The sequence below is a fragment of the Vipera berus genome, assembly GCF_964194415.1.
Source record: "Vipera berus genome assembly, chromosome: 2".
In the NCBI taxonomy this organism is placed as follows: domain Eukaryota; kingdom Metazoa; phylum Chordata; class Lepidosauria; order Squamata; family Viperidae; genus Vipera; species Vipera berus.
Genome location: NC_138203.1, coordinates 175,663,438 through 175,684,368, shown reverse-complemented (window position 1 = coordinate 175,684,368; position 20,931 = coordinate 175,663,438). Strand labels below are relative to the sequence as shown.

The 20,931-nt window shown below is 39.0% G+C and overlaps 1 protein-coding gene across 1 annotated transcript; it reads right to left on the bottom strand.

Annotated features, from left to right (window-relative positions):
• Positions 1-2,398: 2,398 nt before the first annotated feature.
• Positions 2,399-18,205, bottom strand: TRIM16 (tripartite motif containing 16). Its single transcript, XM_081321702.1, has 6 exons — positions 17,586-18,205; positions 13,123-13,218; positions 8,542-8,775; positions 7,770-7,941; positions 7,522-7,617; positions 2,399-4,676 (listed from the first exon to the last, which is right to left on the bottom strand). The coding sequence occupies exons 1-6, from the start codon at positions 18,153-18,155 to the stop codon at positions 4,060-4,062; spliced, it is 1,785 nt and encodes a 594-aa protein (XP_081177828.1). The 5' UTR covers positions 18,156-18,205; the 3' UTR covers positions 2,399-4,059.
• Positions 18,206-20,931: the final 2,726 nt, after the last annotated feature.

The following is a 20,931-nucleotide window of genomic DNA, read 5'->3' as shown; positions in this document are numbered from 1 at the left end:
GCCTCTCTTGAAAGTCAGTGATTTCTCCAGCAGAACAAAGCAGAGGCAAAGATGCCTGCACTCCACTGCTGTGGAAAAAGAAGCACCGCATTTCCCTTCCAGTGCAGGCAGTCCAGGTCCTGCAAGAGGCCAAGTGGAAATGAAGCAGCCCTCGGGTCTGCACTGCAGAAAAGCTGCAAACTCTGGTGTCGCCTGGGCTCCTGCCCAGCTTGCTTGCAGGGAAGGTAGTGGCTATGGTTGTGTCAAGCCCTGTGGGTGTGACACACAAAGGAGGGGGGGAACCCCAGTGCCAGGCTGCTACCTCCCTGCCAGCCTCCTCACCGACCAGGGCTGCACCGGGAAGCCGTCACCTGTTGGGAGCTCTCTGTGGACTGGAGCCCATCAGTGGAGGTTGGGGCCTGCCGTACAGAGTCACCAGATGATCCACGGTCCCAGATGCGGCCTCCCGGGCACACAGGGTCGATGCAGCAAGGCTGGTACATGGGTGCAATGCCGTGCACCCAGGAGGCCGCATCCAGGGCCAAAGATCAGCTGGTGACTCTGTACGGCTGGCCCCGACCTCCGCCGATGAGCTCCAGTCCAAAGAGAGCTCCCAGTGGGTCGGCGTGATGCTGTGCACCCAGGAGGCTGCATCCAGGGCCACGGATTAGCTGGTGACTCCATAAGGCTGGCCTCAACCTCTGTCAATGAGCTCCAGTCCACAGAGAGCTCCCGGAGGGTCGGCGCAACACTGTGCACCTGGAAGGCCGCATCCAGGGGACTTTGGCATCCTCTTTTGAAAGGGAACTCTTGGGGACAAAATGGGCCAGCCCGAAGAGCTGCCTTACTGGTGGGGGGGGTTGGATCGGGCGCACTGGCGGTGGGGTAATGTTTGTTCAGAAGCAGCACCTCTTCCTTTGCATGCTGATGCTGCTTCTTGTACATCCCAATCCCACTTAGCTCAAGCAACCCGCCCAGGAGGGTGTCAGGCAGGTTAGGAAATCCTGACAGTTTGTTTTGTTTTGGTTCCTGAAACCCACTTTCTTGTTCTGCAACAGAAGGGGACAGTTTTGGGTGAGTTAAATGTATGGGCTAAAAGCGGCACTCATCCTGGCATGTCTGCTGAGCCCCAAAGAAGTATTTATCACCTGGAAAGCAGCACGGCAGGTCACACGGGCCATCCTTAGCTGCTCTCCTCGCCTCCACGCCTCCAAACCAATCCCCGGGCCAGAGCCTCAACTCTGATCATTGATTGGTTTGCTGTCCCTTCAGTCAACTCCCTTGTCAAGTGGCTTGTAATTGGGTGATGCCGTTAAACTCTTGGCTGAGTGGGAGGGCATGTTGCCATGGCTCTTGCTCTCCGATAGACTGCAGGGGCCACCATGGGGGGAGGGTTATTTTGTGATGGGGGAGGGTGAGAGAGAGAGAGACAGAAAGGAGGGGAGGCTATGGAGGGAGAGATGAAAATGCTTCCAAGTGGCCTCATCATGACTGCCGCCTCCCGTTACAGGTTGTGATTCTTTCGATCCTGGCACGCAGTTCTGGTAAGCAGGCAGGTGAGCACAAGACAGTTCAGGGCATCCCCAGCTGCCCCTTTTCCTCTTGAGACTCTTTCCGGTAACGGAGGCTCAGAATGCTAAATGGCCTTATTGTTAGGAAGCAATATTGAGCTCATGTTGATTTCTTACCCGGAAATCCCCCATCAGAAAATATTTCTTATCTTTTACAAAATGTTTTATACATGGCATCTAGATCCTAAAAAGCTTGCAAGTATGTATCCGAATTATCAGCCTAAATGTTGGAGGTGCGGTGATGAAGACGCAACATATTTTCACATATGGTGGACTTGTAAAAAGGTTAAGGCTTTTTGGATAAAAGTCTGGTGGAATATGCAGAAGATTTTTAAACAGAGGATAAAGTTTTGTCCGCAACTTTTTTTGTTGGGAATAATTACAGATGCTACAGTTGTGGACACTAAGTTGATGTTGAATTTTATTACGGCAGCAAGACTTTTGATAGGTCAGTATTGGAAGAAAGAGGAACTGCCGACCATAGAAGAGTGGACTTTAAAGGTTTCCGACCTGGCTGAGATGGCGAAGATTTCGGCCTATTTGAAAGATTACTCGCAAGAACGCTATATTATGGAATGGAGAAAATGGATTGAGTTTATCCAGAATAAGTATAGGGTTAAGAAGTTTTATGTAGCATTTGAATGAGTCTTCTTTCTTTTTTTTCTTTTTTTCTTTTAGTTTTTTTATATATATTTAATATTACTAAGGTTTGTTTTATCCTATATAAGCTAGAGAGTGATGGATTTTAGAGTTTATAGTTGTTAGTATATGGTTGTTTATGATTGGTTTTTTTATATATACCTTGTATTTAGCTCTGGGAAGTCGGAGGGGGGAAGGGGGGAGGGGGGAGAGGTAGGGGGGGAGGGAGAAGGGAGGGGGAGGGGGGGTTTTAAAGAAAAATTGTATGTTAAAACTTTTCAATAAAAAAAAAGAAAATATTTCTTATCATTAGTAATAAATAATAAACCTTTATTGTCAAAGTACAACATGTGTACATTGAGATTAGCTGAACCTCCCCCTGTGCTCCCTCCCCCCAACACACAGTGACAACAAACCCTCCATCCTACCACACCACGTGAACCAACTACACCACACACCGGCCTCCCAAGTCAATTCTGCATAAGTTCACAGAGATTATATCCCATTCAAAAGCCTAACAGCCCACGGATAAAAGCTGTTTTTCAGCCTGTTGGTACGGCTGGCTATACTCCTATATCTTCCTACCCGATGGTAGGAGAGTAAAGAGATACCGTCCAGGGTGTGAGTCATCCCTGAGAATTTTCCTCACTCTTCCAAGGCAACGAGCCCTGGCGATGTCATCCAGTGGTGTCAGGGAACAGCCCACAATGTCTTGTGCTGTGCTCACTACCCTCTGTAATAGTAGCATGTCTTCCTGTGACAGTTTGGGCTATACCGAGTATTAATTTTCCTCAATTTATGTCTGTAAAGTGATTTGAGGGGTGTGGTTGCTTGGATTATGATAGAAGTGTTAAAGTTAAGTGCGCATCAGGTTTCTTGGTAAAAATGGATTAGGAAGGAAGGAAGGGAGGGAGGGAGGGAAGGAGGAAGGGACAAAGGGAGGGAAGGAAGGAAAGAAGGAAGGGACAATGGGAGAGGGAGGGAGAGAGAGGAAGGGAGGGAGAGGGAGAGAGGGAGAGAAAGAGAGAGAGATAAATAGAGAGAGGAAGAGAGAGGAGAGAGAAAGAGAGAGGGAGAGAAAGAGATAAAATTAGCAACATGGTTGTTAAGTAAATCTGGTTTCTCCACTAACTATGCTTGTCAAAAAGTTGCAAAAGGCGATCACATGACCCTGGAACAATGTGACCATCATAAATATGGTCAAGCATCCGAATGTAAATCACATGACCCTGGGGATGCTGCAACGGTCATAAGTGTGAAAAATGGTCATGTCACTTTTTTCAGTGCCGTTGTAACTTCGAATAGTCACCAAGCGAACTGTTGTAAGTCGTGGACGACCTGTACTTTATCATTTTTTTCCCTTTTGGGGGGGGGATCAAGTTTTTGACACCTTGCTGGGAGACTGGTGGTACTCGGATATTGCCTTATCCTAAAAGTGGTACAATGGGTGAAAAGGTTGAAAAGCCCTGTTCTATAGCATAGGCAGTACAGGGGGATTGGGGAAGGAGTGACTGTATATATAGATAAATTGCCTTATTCTTTCAATACATAGTGAGCATTGTTATGCTAACAGCCATTTGGTTTTCATTTTGAATGCTTCTGTTAGAAGTTTACAACCAGAAAGAAGTTGATTTTGCAAATAGGTATTTTCAATACTTTCACTTAAAAACAGGAGAATTGTTATAATTTACTGTTTTCTCTCTCAGTGAAAGATAATATTCACAGAAACAATAAGCAACCTGAAGTATATAAAACACAATTTTTCAATAGGATTCTTCTACAAAGTATCCACAATTGACCCGTGTTGCCAATATTGTACAACAAAATCAGCCACTCGGTTCTGAATTAACAGTTTCTGCTGTGCATTGCTTTAGTCACGAGTCTCTATACAACTGGAAGCCGATTCTCCTGTGGAAGGAAGAGAAGCCTCTGGATCCTGCTCAGCTTCTTTTTGCAACCTAACGATCTGAATGCTGTTTTCCTTCTTTGAGAGCCAGAAGGCCGGATATAAAGGCTCATTAAACTTACATTCAAAAGTATGTAAGAGAGTCATTGAGTCAGTAGCGATGCCATAAAAGGAGAGTGTTTCTCTGGGGTAATCTAGGTAGACCCCTATTCTGCTAAATCCCTGAGATTTCAAAGGCGTCTCCACTTCACCGTGCCAAGCTGAGAAAACCTTGCCGTTCCACTTAATACACCAGGAGAAGTTATTCCCTGAGATGCAACTGTTGCTCTCCAAACCTTTCCTGTCAATGCTCTTATTTGTCATGCCAATGTAAATACCAGCTCCAAATATCTCAACTTCAAAGTAATAACGACCCATATATAAGCTTTGATCAGATAAGACTTGGCGCCAGTGTGCAAATCTTTCCGGATGATCTGGGTATGGGTGCTCCCAGGGTGTGGTGTTGGAGACCTTGTGGTTGTCATCCAAAAGCCTCAAATAACGATGAGCAGTAACTGGGTCAAATGTTAACAGGCAAGCATCTGCACAAAAAATAGATACATTTTTTTTAAAAAGCTAGAAATAAATAATTGAGCACTAAATATGATAGAACACTGCACCTAAAAGACCTAATTAGATTTTACAACAGGAGTTAAGTCCAGGATATATTTTGTCTCTAATGTATAGGATTTGGAAGAATCTCACTTTTTTTTACCTTCGCCAAACAATATTTAGGCTGTAGCTTTGTCTGCTGGTTAAAAATGTTAAAATACGCACAACAGTTAGTAGATTTTTTTTCCCACTGGTTCAGAGGTGGAGACAGAGAACATTTTGGCTTGGTATGTAAAGTCACTGTGGGTTTTTGCATACTTGCTTGGAATAAATAAATAGCTTACTTAAGTAATAGTTCCCTATATTTCAGTACTGCAAAAAGGCAATATTCAATCATTAATAATGGATTAACTAATGGGTCACTAATGTGAGATCAATATTTATTTAGGTTTTTTTTAAAAAAAGTTATTGATATAATTTTATTAACCATTCTAGAAAGCAAAGGAAAATGTTATTTCCTCCAAAACATTTCTCTAAATTTTTCATCCACAGATTATGCCAGAATGCATAAAATGACAAAAAGAGGTCCTTCTCAAATTAGTAGGCAAATGTTTACTTGTAGCCTTTAATGGAAGGAGACTTACTTTCAGAACAGCTTCCATGTGCCTTTTCCTATATACAGAAGATAAGGGACCTCATGTCAAAATCATAGTTGTCCCTCAATGAGCTGTCAAAATATCATGAACAACACCATGTCAGGAAGTGGTGGGATTCAAATATGTGAACAACCGGTTCTCTGGGTAGATGCTGGAAGTCCGTTCTGGGCCTAGGCCAGAACTCAACAAAAAATTAGCTATTGGTTCTGCCAAACTGGTGTAAACCGGCTGAATCCCACCACTGATGTCAGGGTATAAAGATCCTGAGATCCATTTTGCTGCAGTCATCATGTACAAAAAATTTAGTTCCATTACTTTTTTGCTGATTGTCTATTAACACCAAAAGAAAAATCTCTGGTCTCAGTTGCATGTTTATCTTTAAAATCTGAATCATCATGTGTATTTGAATCTAGAATTTTCTAGATTATTTATAGATTTTTTTTTTAAATTCCATTTATATCCTGCCCTTCTCCGAAGACTCAGGGCGGCTTACAAGCTTAGCAGTAGCCTTCATTCTATGTATATGCCTGCTTATTAGGGCTTTCACACACACCCCAAGCGGCATTATTACAAAGTCAGCTTAATTGCCCCCAACAATCTGGGTCCTCATTTTACCTACCTCAGAAAGATGGAAGGCTGAGTCAACCTTGAGCCTGGTGGGATGCGAACCTGCACTAATTGCAGGCAGCTGGTGTTACTTAAGGAGGCATTAGCCCACTGCTCCACCAAGATCATTCAAGTGTTACAAAATGTCATTCTTGTTGTCCAGCATAAATTTGAACTTCCTTTATAGATTCTAGATAATTTCTCTGGTGATATAAACCAATGGAGCATTATTTTGTAAACATTCTCTTTAAGATTTTAAGATAATGTAGATTTCTATTCTTTCACCCAGATAGTTTCCCATTATTCTCTCTGTATACATAAAAATATGTATTTTAGCAATTAATATTTATACATCCCCTCTATCTTACACTCGCTCCTTGTTATGCTTTTTGCCAAAAGTTGTTAATTTTTTCCTTTTTAGTTCAAAAAGAATGTTGACTCATCAGGTGGAATTCTCTTATCCTGCCACTCAGTAAATCTCTCTTTAGCCATAAATGATTTATATTTAAAACTGCTTAAGGAACTGAGGCTTGTGTGAACCCTGTATTCTATGTAGACTGCATCACAGCAGTGAGCTTGAACTTGATTGAAATCTTTTGACTCTCAACCATTCTACTCATGACTTGACCACAAAAAAATCAGTTCCTGCAATCTACTCACAAGAAGTAACTGCTCAGACTGCGAGTGGGCAATCTTATGTCTCTCCTTTATCCAGTGCTTTTTTTGTAAAAGAAAAAGGTGCCGGAACTCACACATGTCATACAACCCACCTTGCCTACCCTAAAAGGTTCCATCCAAAAAAAGTGCCGGAACTCTGTTCTGAGCATTCTATGAGAAAAAAAGCCCTGCCTTTATCCATAAAGACAGCACCTGCCAGAATTCAATGCTGCATTGCTGATCCTATTCCTTCAGTGATTTCTAGCCTGCCACAGATTCTCAAATGGAAGCCCCATTTACACATGAAATGTCAAGGACAAATGTATATCCCCAAACTAGCCATCTGATGTTTCAGAAGGAACATAGACCTTTCCAGAACATGTTTAATCATCAAGCATATTTTTAACTAAATCATGTCTACATATATCCGTTATGCCATCTTCCATACTCACTACAATAACTGTTTATATACCAACAAGCAGAGGATGTAGGGAAGGCTTTGAAGAACTTTGTCAAGACTTCAGAGGATGTGACTGCTTTAACTCTTTGAGGAGGAATGCTTTGATTGCACCAATACACTTTATGACATATTCCTTTCAAATAGATCACACAGCCTCCTTAGCTGGTGTTTTCTGCTTATTATAATGATTATGTTTGATATTCAGTATCAGAGTGAGGTGATATATCAAAATGATTGCAGTAAATAAAACTTGAAAGGGAATTGATCGGAATGAATCAGTGGCCATTCTTCATAAAAACTATATATTGTTCAGCATGCCCCTGAATTTAATTGCCCAGATCTCCTATTTGTCAGCTTCCCATAGACTTTTTCAGATAAGCCAATGCTGATGGTCTGATTCTTCAAGGCTTTCTTAATTCTTTCAAGTGTTGCATCAAAAATTGACCAATAACTTACACTTTAAGAAGTCACTCCTACTTTGGGGTTCTGGAGCTGACAGGCGATGTTTGGATGGAACAATTGCAGCCACTGTTGTTTTTATCCCAGAATTTTCTATATAGATGGAAGGAAGGAAAGATTTTTTTTGTATTACTAAGAATGAAAAGAATTGTCAGGATCAAAACAGTTGATAGGTGAACATTCTTAAAATTGATCAAAATGAATAAACATGTAAATTAAAGATGGATGGATGGATGGGTACTCACCATCATTGGCAAACCTCTGCAATTTTTCTTTATAAGAAGTTTCTAGTAATTGTAAAAGCTGTTCAGTGGATTCAGAGATCACCTCTCGGATTCCTGATAATTTGTCTTTCAGGCCAATATACACACTGGGCAATGTATCATCTCCCAGATGCTTCTTGAATTCACAGTATTCCTAAATATGCACAGATAGATAGAAGAGATAAGAACACAGCTTAGACAGTGCTAGGAGGAAGGGCTAGGAGAAAAAACCCTGTGCATTGTGATATCATGATGTAACACCCCTTTTCAAATTTGCATTTCAACATCAAATGAAAATATTCAAATCAAGAGGTTTGGTTCATAATATTGCAGCATGTTGTATCTCTCTTCTGCTTTCCTACCCACACCTTGCAGAAGCCTGTGAAGCTAAACTGTGGAAATTTTTAAAAAAAATCAGAGGATTTGTAGCTTACTCAAATACACACACTGGCATTTTCCGCTTTCTTTTAAGACTGAACAACTGACATTGGCCAGTTATAGATTCAGAGCAGCAGCTGTGTTTCAGGTGAACACCAATAACAGATCATACCAATACAAGATAGTTAGTGAAAAGGCAAAGAATAAATTCATCCAAAACAACCTTTCCATATGATGTACACATCAGATCCATCGGGTTTCAACTCCCATAACTTTCAGTGAGAAAACTTTAATGGTTGCAACCCACAATATTCAAGAAAGGTAAGCAGTTGCTGAAGGCTGATTTAAACATTTTTATTATGGTCATTTAAGGTACCTTTAGGAAGACAATATCATTAGTGTGGGTGGCCATCTTCTCCAATCTTTTCCTGCATTCCTCCATTGTTGCTTGCTGATTCTGAAGGTGGATCTTTATTCCGTTTGCATGATTAACTGCAGCACGCTCTTTCTCCTCCAGAAAAGTGAGCACAGTGGCATGGGTTGCCTTGACAGCTTGCAGCAGCTCCTCAAACTTCTCTTCCACCAAGTTTTTCACTTCAGATACTGAATTCTGCAAGAACAGAAACCATCATCATTGCAAAGCCTTAAAGCTGATCTGTTTGACATTTTAAATTGACCATGCAGTAGTAAACTGTGCAGCTGAACCCATAACAATGCAGTCCTTCCAGTCATGTTCCACTCAAAATGTTTCTTAAATGCATAAGATAGGCCGACAGGGGGGAAAAATGAGTCACATTCAAGAATAAATTATTCTTTGTAAACACAGCAGCCATTTCCCAAGTATTCACATACTATTATGCATGCCACATTACAGTATGTCAATTCACTTATAACATCCCACCGAATGAAAACAAAAACTACTATTACTCTAATAGCGTCTTATGTTTGGGGTTATTATAAAGAATAAGTCATCAAATGTTAACTTGTTGAAGCAAGCATAGAGAACTTTCAGCCTATGGCTGTAATTAAAAACCCCTGGATGTTCTCCATCGTATCTGTCAAATTAAAGTCTCTCAGTATCTGCCAAATTAAAGTCTCTTCTAATTTGTTTGCTATCTTTGTTTTGTCATTTGTTAAGTTTGATCAACAACCAAAAGACAGGGAAGTCATACAGTATATGTGTTAATATACAAAATCAGAACTGAAGAGAAATAGGGATATGGCAAAATGTTCCATGTCCATAACACCAATTATCACATGGTTGTTCCTACTTGTTAACCAGTTTCTGGTTTTCCTTTCTGTTCTTCTGTGAATCAAGCAAACCTACAGCCAGATCCAGGATATTGTAAAACAAAATGACCCAAAGGTAGCACTTTGAAAATTGGTAATTAGCTCTCTGAGAGTCGTTAAAGTTACTTAGGGGTTTATCTGTTCCCTCAGGGTCACCTGAATCAGAGGGCAAATGGGTTTGGAACCTTCTTGGAACTGCTGAAAACACTGTGTTGTAATTGGGAGATAGGTGGCATCGTATCCCTCCTCCTCTGTTGTGAGAGGGTTGCTCAGTTTTAACATAGATGTCCGTTTTTACCCCTCTTTTAGACCAGTGATTCTGTCTGACCAGAATGTGGACTTCAAAAGAGTGACCTTTGTCTTCAAGTGCAGATGGACTGCTGAATCTTGTCCTGATGAGTTTGTTCTCCTATGTTGTACCATGTGTTTGTGAAGTGGTTGCTTTGTTTCCCCAATATACAGATCTGCATGTCTCACTGCATTATACTGCATATATTATATTCTTACTGTCTTAGTGCAGGGGTCCCCAAACTATGGTACTGGGCTGTGGCCTGTTGGCCACCGGATCCAGGGAATAGTTGGTGAGCCCGCCTAACTCATGGTAGCACCGCTGCACGGGTGCTAGCAGCCCCATTTGTGCATGTACGGGGACACTATCGGCCTGTTTGCACATGCACGTGGGTGCCAGAATGTGCACCACGGGAGCACATGACCTGCTTACGCATTTGCACGCTCTAGCACTGCCATCATGTGCATGCCCATTTGCACATTTTGCTGCTGCTTCCTTTTTTTCCAGGCTTCCAAGCCAGAAAGGTTGAGGAACTCTGCCTTAGTGTATATAGCAAAATGATCTAACATGACTTCCCAGTTTTTCATCCAATTTGCAAGATGGAGTGTTATTCAAAGGAAATCAGTTAATGGAAATTTTAGCCTTAGAATTGTTCCATACAAATTTCTAGTGGAAAGAAATTTCCACTTCCTTTTCCTAGCTAGAATTCTTCTGCATTAAGATTACTCCAGACTATTAGCAGCATGTAATATAGACTGCAGTTTTTCCTAGCACACATCCTTCTGGCCGAAACAGGACTTTCCTGAGGACGGATGCTTACATTAGGGCTTAGCAAAAATATATATATATCTTGCCAGTCTGTTCTTTTCTGTAGAGGAAAAGATTCTTTTAAAAATTGAGGACCAAAGTTGGGGTTAGGAAAAGGAGGCGAGAAAGATTACATGTGATTGAAGGTTGGCATCTATTAGGATCTGGAAGACCAAGGAAGCAAGCAGGAAATGTTTACTACCATGATCCATTTATCTCTAAGAAACATGTAAAAAGTTTTTATACACATACATACATGCATGCATACCTAATACATACATACAAAAATATAAAAGATGGGATGGTTTGGTTTCCCTAATAACATATCTTTGAACTCTAGTAATAGGGTGGGGAACTATGGCCCTTTTATGACTTGTAGACTTCAACCCCCAGAAATCCTGAGATGAATTCTGGGAGCTGATGTCCACAGGTCATAAAGAGGCCATGGTTCCCCACCTCTGCTCTAGAGCTTGTAAAGGACACTGTGGAATATATTTTATCATTTATTATTTGTTATGTTTACCAGTCAGGCACTATACAGTGGAATTATGAGGGAACAAAAAATGTTTGCAGCTGCAACTACCAAGCAACTATAACCTGACAGGAAGGGTAGTCAGAGTGTGTAAGTCCAGAGAGCTTTTGGAAGGGTGAAATTTCAGCTTTTCATATAATGAGTCCATGTTTGCTCTTAAATGTCTCACAAATGACAATAAAATAGGACATTTGGTTCGGATTTTAGAAAACTGACGTTTGGTACTTGCGATTGGCTAACCCTAGAAATCCACAAAAGTTGCTATTGTGTTTGCCTTTTTAGAAGATTGGGATTAAGTTGCAGGCTTCTGAACGGATAAAATATTTCCTCAAATGCTGATTTCTTTTTTCAAAGAAAGCTTTTATAACTTTTCTTTTTTTCATTACAGTTAGGTGACATTAAATGATGACTGCATGGAGGATTGTGCAATCTATGAGATAAACCTTACCAAACTTCATAAACATCAACCTTGTTCAAGAGGAGTCTTTATAGATTTGGAGGTGAAAGGTTTACTCATTCCTCACCTCACTGAGAGGAATTTAATGGGAAAGTCCAGTAAAATCTGCAGATATTGTACAGATGACTCTTGTAAAGAAATTAGTCCAAATGCAAGGGTAACTATAAAATCCTTCTGCTAAATGTCATTAATGTTGACTTTAGAATGTAAAGTATGAAAGTAGCCTTTAATGTTCCTTCCAGCAAAACTAAATACAAGTTTTTTAAAATAAGAAACATGTAAAAATTATAAAGAAGCATAAAAAAGAGAAAAGAATGACATATAAATCAGTTTCCTTTCTGCAAAGCAATGTGACTTTGAGAGTCAATAGTCACTCTTAAATTAATTTAACAAGGGATAGTCCAAAGAACATCTATGTACTAAGGATGACTAGATGAAATCTTCAAATGATTTAATAACACTCACAACCCCCCCCCCCCCAAAAAAAAGACTTACACAAAGTTTAAGTTTACTATTTTTATTACCCATTTAAAAGTTTGGGGAGTTGCTAGCCTTTAAGAATTAATTCAGATCATTCAGGTAGTATGTTTAAATCAGTTTACATGCTGATCTTTAAATAGATTTGGCTTTCTTTGCTAGTAGCTACATACAACTCTAAAAAATGACCACACAGAAATAAGGGGAAATGAAGGGAGTCCCTGAATTGACCATTGTCAACAAGCTGAGAGCTATATTTTGCACACATGGGCCGAGTGATCTCAACAGAAGGAGACACAGCACAGTATAGTAACTAAAACATTCCTGATGTTCTTTTTTAAGTGTTCAAGAAATAACTGAGTGGTGCTTAAAGATAGTCTACTTTTCTATAAGAAAATATTTGAATCATGTCCCCCATCCTCATCAGGTTTCCTAGGGAAGTCAACAGAGGCCTGCCAAGACCACCAACACTAATGTCTGATCCAAAGCTGTCACATAAACCTGAATGCCAGCACTGTAATTTCCAAGATTGCCTTGGAGAGTGTCATGCCCAGCTCAGGAATGACCTAGAATAGTCCAGCCAAAGTTAGTTCTTTCATTGCTTTCACCATTTAGACAGAATCTTGCAAGACTAAATCTATTCTAACCCTAATGGATATATCCTGGAAGATTCTAGGGAATGGCTGTCCTAAATCTCTGCCTCTGCCTCTGATCAAGGCTGTGTTGTCTCTTGCCTCAACCCCCTCCTTGGATGACACTTCACTAATCCACCACATCACCTGCCCCTGTGTCATCACAATCCATCACAGAGATATATTATCAGGTACTGCAAGGAATAACTATACCCTCTCCCATAAGCCTTGGAAGATAGTCTACCATTATGACTTCTGTCAGGTAAATGCTGGTGCAGCATCTATAACCTTCAAACTAGTTCTTATCCAACCTATTTGTGGAGCAACTGGATCTATTAAGAAGCAGCCTGTCTGCAAGCATATATTTTGCAAAGAAATTAGCATATGGAAGACTTTTGAAAATACACAAGTCATTTCTATCGTCGCCAAGGGTTGAACCTTAAGTAAACAGAGATCTCTATTTTAATTCTTACCACTATAGACTCTGAGTTCTTCTGCAATTTAGCAATTGCATTTTCAGATGACTTCATTTTCCAATCATATTCTTCTTGAAGATGAAAAAGTTCACACTGTTGAAAGATAAACCAGGTGTTATACATGGAGACAAGTCATGTAACAGCTGCTGAAATTCATGAATGAGTTCATTTTTTTTCATGAACATTCAGACTGAAAACTGCTTCTGTATGGAGAAGACAAGTTAGGTAAAGTGATGGACAATAAACCAAAACTTGATGTAGACAAGGTTGGGGTGTGGTGGTCTGTAAGAAAAGTCATCCATGTTAGTCATTCTGAATGAGATTGTACTTCCTTAAAATCTGTCCAGAATCCAGTTGAATTGAGGTGGAGTAAAAATTAATTCAATTACAATTAATTTGATGCAATCAAAAGTTTACAATTTGATGATATTCCCTGATCAAGCATTGCTACTGGATTATTTAATTAATATATTATTGCAACCATATTATTTGATCAATACCATGAAGCACTTGTCAAAATCAAAGGATTCTCATCCAAACCAGCAATTAGACAACAGGAATTAACATATATGGGTTGTCTAAAACTAAACCATCAGCAGTAGGTGAAAAATAAGCCACTACAACCAATTTTATGTTAAACCAATTGTAATCCTTTGCAACCAGGTATAAAGCTTACCTTCTTTTTATACTAAATTTTCTTTGTGCAACTGCATATGTCACTACTTGGCTGAATTACAAAATGTTCTATGTCTGATAAAAATAGCAAATGATATAAACTACAGCTTTGCTGCTTCAGTAGAGGGTTAAAAATATTTACATGTATTTATATGTAAAGGTGTGTGTGTGTGTGTGTTGTATATAGCATGTTTATATGTATATGTTATGTATGTGTACACTTTTGAGAGCAAGCAACAGAATTTCATGTTTAATGTGTGCCAGTGTGCCCACAGTAAAAAATGACAATAAAGCTTATCTCATCTCATCTCATCTCATCTCATCTCATCTCACACACAGATGTATCATAAAGTGGTTGGTACTTTCTAATATCCTCTATCCAGGCACATTAATGGCATAAATTAGAAAGTGAGTTCTGTAAACTCTTGCCTTAAAGTTGGGACTTGAGACACAGAGATAATTAGACATTCCAGTGATCCAAACAGAAATGAGTAATAATGTCCAAAGTAAACTATGAAAATATTCAAGCAGTAATTAGTGGCTGGGAAAGGATTAAAAGGAAGGGGTGAAACAGAGAATGACTAGCAGAATGCCCATTTTATTCTCTCTTTTTTGCCATTTAATTTTTTTCTCAAATTCCTTTAAGTATACGTGTATATATTCTTTTTTTTTCTTTTTGCCTTCTTTTGCTTGTACGTTTTACCTAAATGAATAAAAGAGACATTTAAAAAAATCCCAAATATCAACAGATTTTCAGGTCAAATCCTTTTAAATAAGAAACAGTAGTTCACAAAGGATTATCATGATTTATGTTGTCAGAGATGCAGTGAAACGAATGCTTGATTTAAATATATTGTTCCATTTCAGTAAGAGGCAATTACATGTATTAACTCAGTCTTGAGATTTATCTTGGGAGGTGACTTTTGGACAGAGAAAATGAACACATAATCAAAAGACTTATTGTTCAACCTTGGAAACACAAACATATGGCTCCAACTATTTAGTGGCTTGCAGAATTGATTATCATACATCAACCATGAATGACTGTAATGAATCACAGTTTCAGTTTATTAATAAATATATGCTGTAAATATACATTTTGTGTGTTCGTTTTCAGGTTTTTTTCCCCTTCTATACTTTTGTGTAATTTTCTTTTTCTTATTTTATTTTCTTTAAAAAGAAAAAAAAATATTTCTCTGTGCAATTTAATCAGACTAAACCATGCAGAAAAATCTGAAATAAAGACTCTGTTCCAGTCCTTACAATTGTCCATTGAGGATAACTAAATTCTATAGCTTGTCCTTAGAACTTGGGATTATACATGTTTCACAAATAGGTAATATAGTTATAATGCCATAAACAGGACTGGACCCATCCTTCTGCTTCAAAGCATTTCCAGAAACACTGACTGAAGGAAAATCTAAAATATTGACTAACCCTAGAAGAAGAGTAAAATGGATTTTACTCACTTCCTCTTATGGTGATCACGTTAGCTTTCTACCATTTTCAGCAAGGCAGTGAAGATTATCAATGGAAGAGCCAAAAAAGTTTTTATACATTGATTATTATCCCATTTGCAAGATGTCCAGGTTTCCATTTCCCATATTTTCACTCCATATAGTAATTGGGGAATAACTTTTCTACAGAAAACATCTATTTGTTGAATGATCAAAAGAAAAAGAAAGAACATTGATCTCATTTTTCTCTATATAGCATTTATGATACACAAATTCCAGATCAATGTTTGAGAAAAATATATAAATGAAGGTATTGCCATCCAAAAATCCTGTATTAATAAATATTATTACAGGAATTTTCCCATTTGAACAGTTAAGGAACAAACAAAATTGGTTTAAGACAGCTAAAAGCTTAAGGCACCCAGCCTCTTAAACTCCCCAAAATTCAACTGAAAATAAAAAAAAAACTTATCTGGAGAATGTCACTAGACATATCTCCTACCATCATTGCAAGCGAGTTAAAAAATAATCTGGTTTGGAACAAGTTGTCCATTGATTGCTCATTGGTTTAGAAGGTAATTTCTGTATATTCTCCAATGCAGTCTCCTCATGACTATTCCTCCCATTTTTTCTTCTTCCAGTTGATTTCACTGTGATTCACTCAGCCTAATATGTTAAGTATGAGTAATTGCTTCTTTCCAGATGCACATGAAAAACTCCTAAGTACAATAATAGGTTGAAGGTCTTTATTCTGTGACATGTTATAACCAACACAATGCAATGATGTTACATTTTACCTGTCTTAATTTTTTACATTTGGAACAAATTACACTTTTAAATAAGCATAATCAAAATGAAACAAAATTCTGTCCCAAACAGGATTCAGATATTGTGAAAAGGGATTCCAATTTCCTGTCAAGATTTACTCTCTTGGAGTGAAAGTTAGTAAAGAAGAGAGATTAAGGCATAAAGTGGGGAAACAACAGTGAATATCACACAACTCTGTTTAGTACGAAATAACTGGTACTAGTAATTTTATCCTGCAGAACAAGAAGATTATCAAAAAAAACATAGTAAAAAAGTTCACACCAAGAAAAGAAATTCATTCATAAGAGCTATAAATGCCTGATTTCTCCACCTAAGATATGAGTCATAACCAGTTGGAACTGTTTTCATATTATTTATGCTTCAAGCACGAAATGTCTATGGAAACTGGGACATTAACAGGAACACCCATTAGGAGAATGAGACATGCTACCTGCTTGTTTGTTCAAAACTGAATTCAAGTTCAAGCAAACACAGACACACAAAAAAATCCACTTCAGAGAGAAGTTATTTGTTCTCTGCTTGTGCAATGATGCAGAGATGCAAAGGTTTGTTAAGAAAAATGGCACTCAGTTGAAGTGAGAGAGGAAAGAAAAAAGACATGGCCTTTTAAAATTGGAAATGAGCTGGATTTCTCTAAGTTTGGAAACTAAGCAGGATCAGGAATCTCACTAAAGTAAACTAAATAAACATCCAGAGAGCAGCTATGACAAACTGTTCCCATATCATTGCTAGGAAAATTGTACACTTGTATCTGTGAAGTTATCAAGAGCTGTGCTTAACTTGAGGGCATTTTTCACTTTTCTGTACAAAAGAGGAATTTATAGTGATAGGGCAAAAACTACCCCACATGGATATAATTCCAATGTCCTCCTACAGAAAATAAAATTGGCTGTAACTTTTGGTATTAGTCTCAAGAAGTATCCTACAATGGTTCAATTCCTCCACTGTGCCTGAGAATCAGTCAAATGCCAATTTCCTTAGAAAACAGGAACTAAGCACAATCCATAAGTAATCTGATTGTAGATGTCATCCTTGGCATGATAGTCAGCTTCTCATAGACAGTAGGAAAGTCCTTTTGCTCATCAGGATTTCTCCCTATTGAAAACCCCCAATCCTCTTTCACAAGGAAGCTTTTATTTCATAATACCCCACTTGCAAATTCATGAAATCCCAGTATATTGCAGTTATATATCATGTTCATTTAGGAACAAGCCTAAGTGCATGCTAAGGCATGGTTCATGGAATAAGTCACAGGATTTATACATAACACTGCATAAAATGCATAAATCAGTACTTAGATTTACGTGTTCTCCTAAGCCACAATCCAAGAAACAATACGAAAAGCCAGTGTGATCCAGTAGCTAATGGCCATGCAAATGACCTTGCAAAAGGCTAGGAGTGAAAGTAAGAGCTCTCTGACCTCTTATATCCAAGCGCTTAATAGCCTGTGGCAATTCTCCTTTACATCAGATTAACAATAAATTTATATGCAGTCATTACCTCTTTTTCTTTCCTGGCTACCCCGCAGATCACAGCTTGATGGTTTTGATGTCCATCAGAAAGACATTCCTCACAGATACAGACTAGGTCACTGGGGCAGAACCAGATGAGATGCCTTTTGTGGGTCTTGCAGCTCTGTATGTCGATGTCCTTTAGTGGATCCATAAGTTTATGGCTCTGTAGTTTGACATTCTCCAGGTGAGGCCTCAGGTGATCCTGGCAGTAATTTACCATACAGGTCAAGCAGGATTTTACTGCCTGCACCTTCTCTGCCAAGCAGAAATCACAAAGCACCTCTTCCTCCTCCTGCTTCTCTTCTGAGGGACTTTCTGCCAAGATACTGGGTGAGCGATCCTTGGATGATTCGTTTTCAAACAGTTGGTCTCCCAGGCCTGGCTTCCAGGCCTGGCATGGATCTTTGTTTTCAAGTTCCATCAGAAGTTCCCCTTCATTTTTCAATTCTCTACTCCCCCACTTTTCTTCACAGATTGGTGAGCCATTTACTACAGGGTCCTGAATTGGCAGATCTTCAGCTAGATCTTCGGGACAACTTGAATCCGAGGCAGCCATTATCTAGCTACTATTTCCTGAACAGATCCAGCTTTCTAAAGTATTTGCTGTCTAACTGCATCTTAGATAGGAAAAAAAGAAAAAAAACAGTCACGCCTTAAACTTCCTGTGCAGCTGTGTGCTTTAGGGGATTAACTCTTTCTTTCAATCTCCTAGATGTGTGGACCGAAATTACACAACAGAAGATCAGGTGATGTAAGCAGCTGGTATATATTCAACCTCTTTTCTGTTAGTATTAACCAGTCAAAGCTTGCTTTTATATATCAGTGTTATGACATACAGCCAGGAAATGTATGAATCACGTAGAATGTTAATGTGTGTGTCCTATCATAGCTTCATATTCAGCTATGTTTACGTGTTTGTTTTTCTCATGAATTTTTTAGAAGATACTAGCAACCTCTGAGACCATCGTGAGAACAGGCTGAGGGCTCAGTGTAACTTGGGGCAATCACTACCTATTTCCATAATTTCCATGACTTGCATTTAGAAAATATTGTGCACCCTTTTTTAAAAAGATTTTTTTTTAAAAAAAAGGTGGCTGACAGAGTAACAATCTAATATCCATGTTTTCAAAGGAAAGAGGGATGAAAGAATCAGGAAATGCATTCAGATCAATTTTTTCATCAAACTAAATAGCATGTTTAATACTGCAGTGACTTGAATAAGGATTTAATTACGGTAGTTCAAATTATTACTACTCCATGGGACTTAGAATGTATTGCTAGTGGAGGCTCTTATACCTACTGCTGCCCTATTGGACAGAAAAATTGCAGTTTTTGTGAAGTCGTGGGCTCGGGTGAGCAGGAATGAATACAGACAGTTGTTCATAAAGCAACACATCCTTTATTAGTTATGACAGAGCTTAACCCGGGCCATGCTCAGCCACTATATATATATACAGTCCAACCCTCTAGCAGCAGCCAATAGAATGGAACCATGCTTCCTGCCAAGGTAGACCAATTGCAGGCTGGAGACGGTCTGTCTAGGTTTCAAGGGAGCCGTTGGTTCATGTGGTGTGGTACCACAAGCTCAGTACATAACAGTTTTATCAATAGGTCATCATAAAGATGTTTTGACACTTAGCAGATCTCTCACCTTGACAATTGAATTGTCCAGCTGTCATGGCACTTCCATATGGAAAGGAGGAAGACTTTGGCCTGGCAATTATGAAAATAGCTAGGGCTGGACAATCTTTGGAGCCACACTGGGCCCTCAGCCTGTACATATAATGAGCCCCAGAGGTTGCTGTCATTCCAATTTGTTTTCTTCTTCATTCTTTCCATTTCCATTCTGTTCCTTCACATTTCACATGCCTCCACTTAAAGGCTAATAAAAACAGCTCTTCTAGCTGATCATTGTATTAGCAGAGTCACCTGTGAAGAGTCACCTGTGGCATAAGAATTTATTTAACAAATCAGTATTTATTTCGAGGAATTATACCACAATTACAATTTCTAGAAATGATAGCTGCTTGAAATTATTATTATCATGGTGGCTACACAGTCAGCCGCATGTTTAGACTGGATTTGACAGTTGTATCCATCAATCAAGTCCTTCTATCAAGTTCTTGTCAAGGACCTGGCATAGGCAGATTTGTTGTTTGATAGTACTAAAGCTATCATTACAGGATGTAAGCTGCTCCAAGTAAAGCTACCTCTCACAATTTGATTGATGGTCAGTTTGTCAATGTCAGTGATGTTCAAGAGATGCTACAGAAATCTTAGGATTGCACCTAAGGGGCCTAATATTATTGGCACTATCTTTGCTTTTTTTGCCACAGTTATTCTACTTCTATTTTCAGGTCTTTGTATTTTGTGATTTTTCTCCAGTTCTTTCTCTTTTATTCTGCTGTCTCCAGGTACTGCCATGTCCACTATCCAGACTTTTTTTGTCTTATCAACAGTTGTTAAATCTGAGGTGTAATGTAGCAAGTGCCTGTCTATATGAATTTTAAAATCCAAGTCCATTTTAGCTTCTTCATTTTCTATTACTTCATCTTTTTTTGTGATCCCACCAGTTTTTGCTTGAAGGCAATTGGTATTTCTGGCAGATATTGCAATGTGCTGTTGTTGCTATTTTGTCATAGCATTGTTTGTAGTTAATCTGTGCCACTTTCTTGTAGCAATTAACTAGGTACTCCACTGTTTCTTCAGCTTCTTTGAAAGAAGGCATTGGCTGTCTGTTGCTGTCTTTTCAATTTTGGTTCTGTATGCATTTGTTGTGAAGGCTTGGCCTTGTACAACCAAAATTAGCCAGTCTTTTTCTTCAACTTTCCTTCTCTTAGTCAATGCCATGCCTTCTGGTTATCCTCTTATTTATCCTCTTGTTATCCACTTAATAGCCTGCTATTTTTTTATGTACTGATCATGTCTTGCCATGTCTCTTTTCTTCATTTGTTCTTTCTTGTAAGCCAGTGTAGTCTCTCCATTTACTCAGTAAATCTTCATGGTATACTAGCTTCAGTTCATCTTCCATTGCTGTCCCTCAGAAATTCTTCCAATGCCATTTTTTATTCTTCAACTGTCTGATGCATTTGCAACATTCCATGCCCACCTCAGGTACTTGGTAAGTAGAGTCTGTCAACATTGTTGTGTGAATGAAGGGCATGATTTACTGACATTATTTTTTTAGTCTTCCTAGCAGCAGGGCTTTTAGTTCTGCTTGAGTTGATTTCTCAATTTTCACTAATTTTCCCTGTTGATGATAAAGGTGGCACATTTGTCCAATCCAAACTCCATTGTGATATCTTGGCTGTATATAAGGACAGTGTTGAGTA

Coding starts and splice junctions, on each gene's coding strand:
- TRIM16 (XM_081321702.1), bottom strand. CDS start 18,155: ATGGCTGCCTCGGATTCAAGTTGTCCCGAAGATCTAGCTGAAGATCTG. Junction 13,219..17,585: donor TAGCCAGGAAAGAAAAAGAG/GTAATGACTGCA, acceptor ATCTTTCAACAG/TGTGAACTTTTTCATCTTCA. Junction 4,677..7,521: donor TAGGAGTGACTTCTTAAAGT/GTAAGTTATTGG, acceptor TTTTTTGTGCAG/ATGCTTGCCTGTTAACATTT.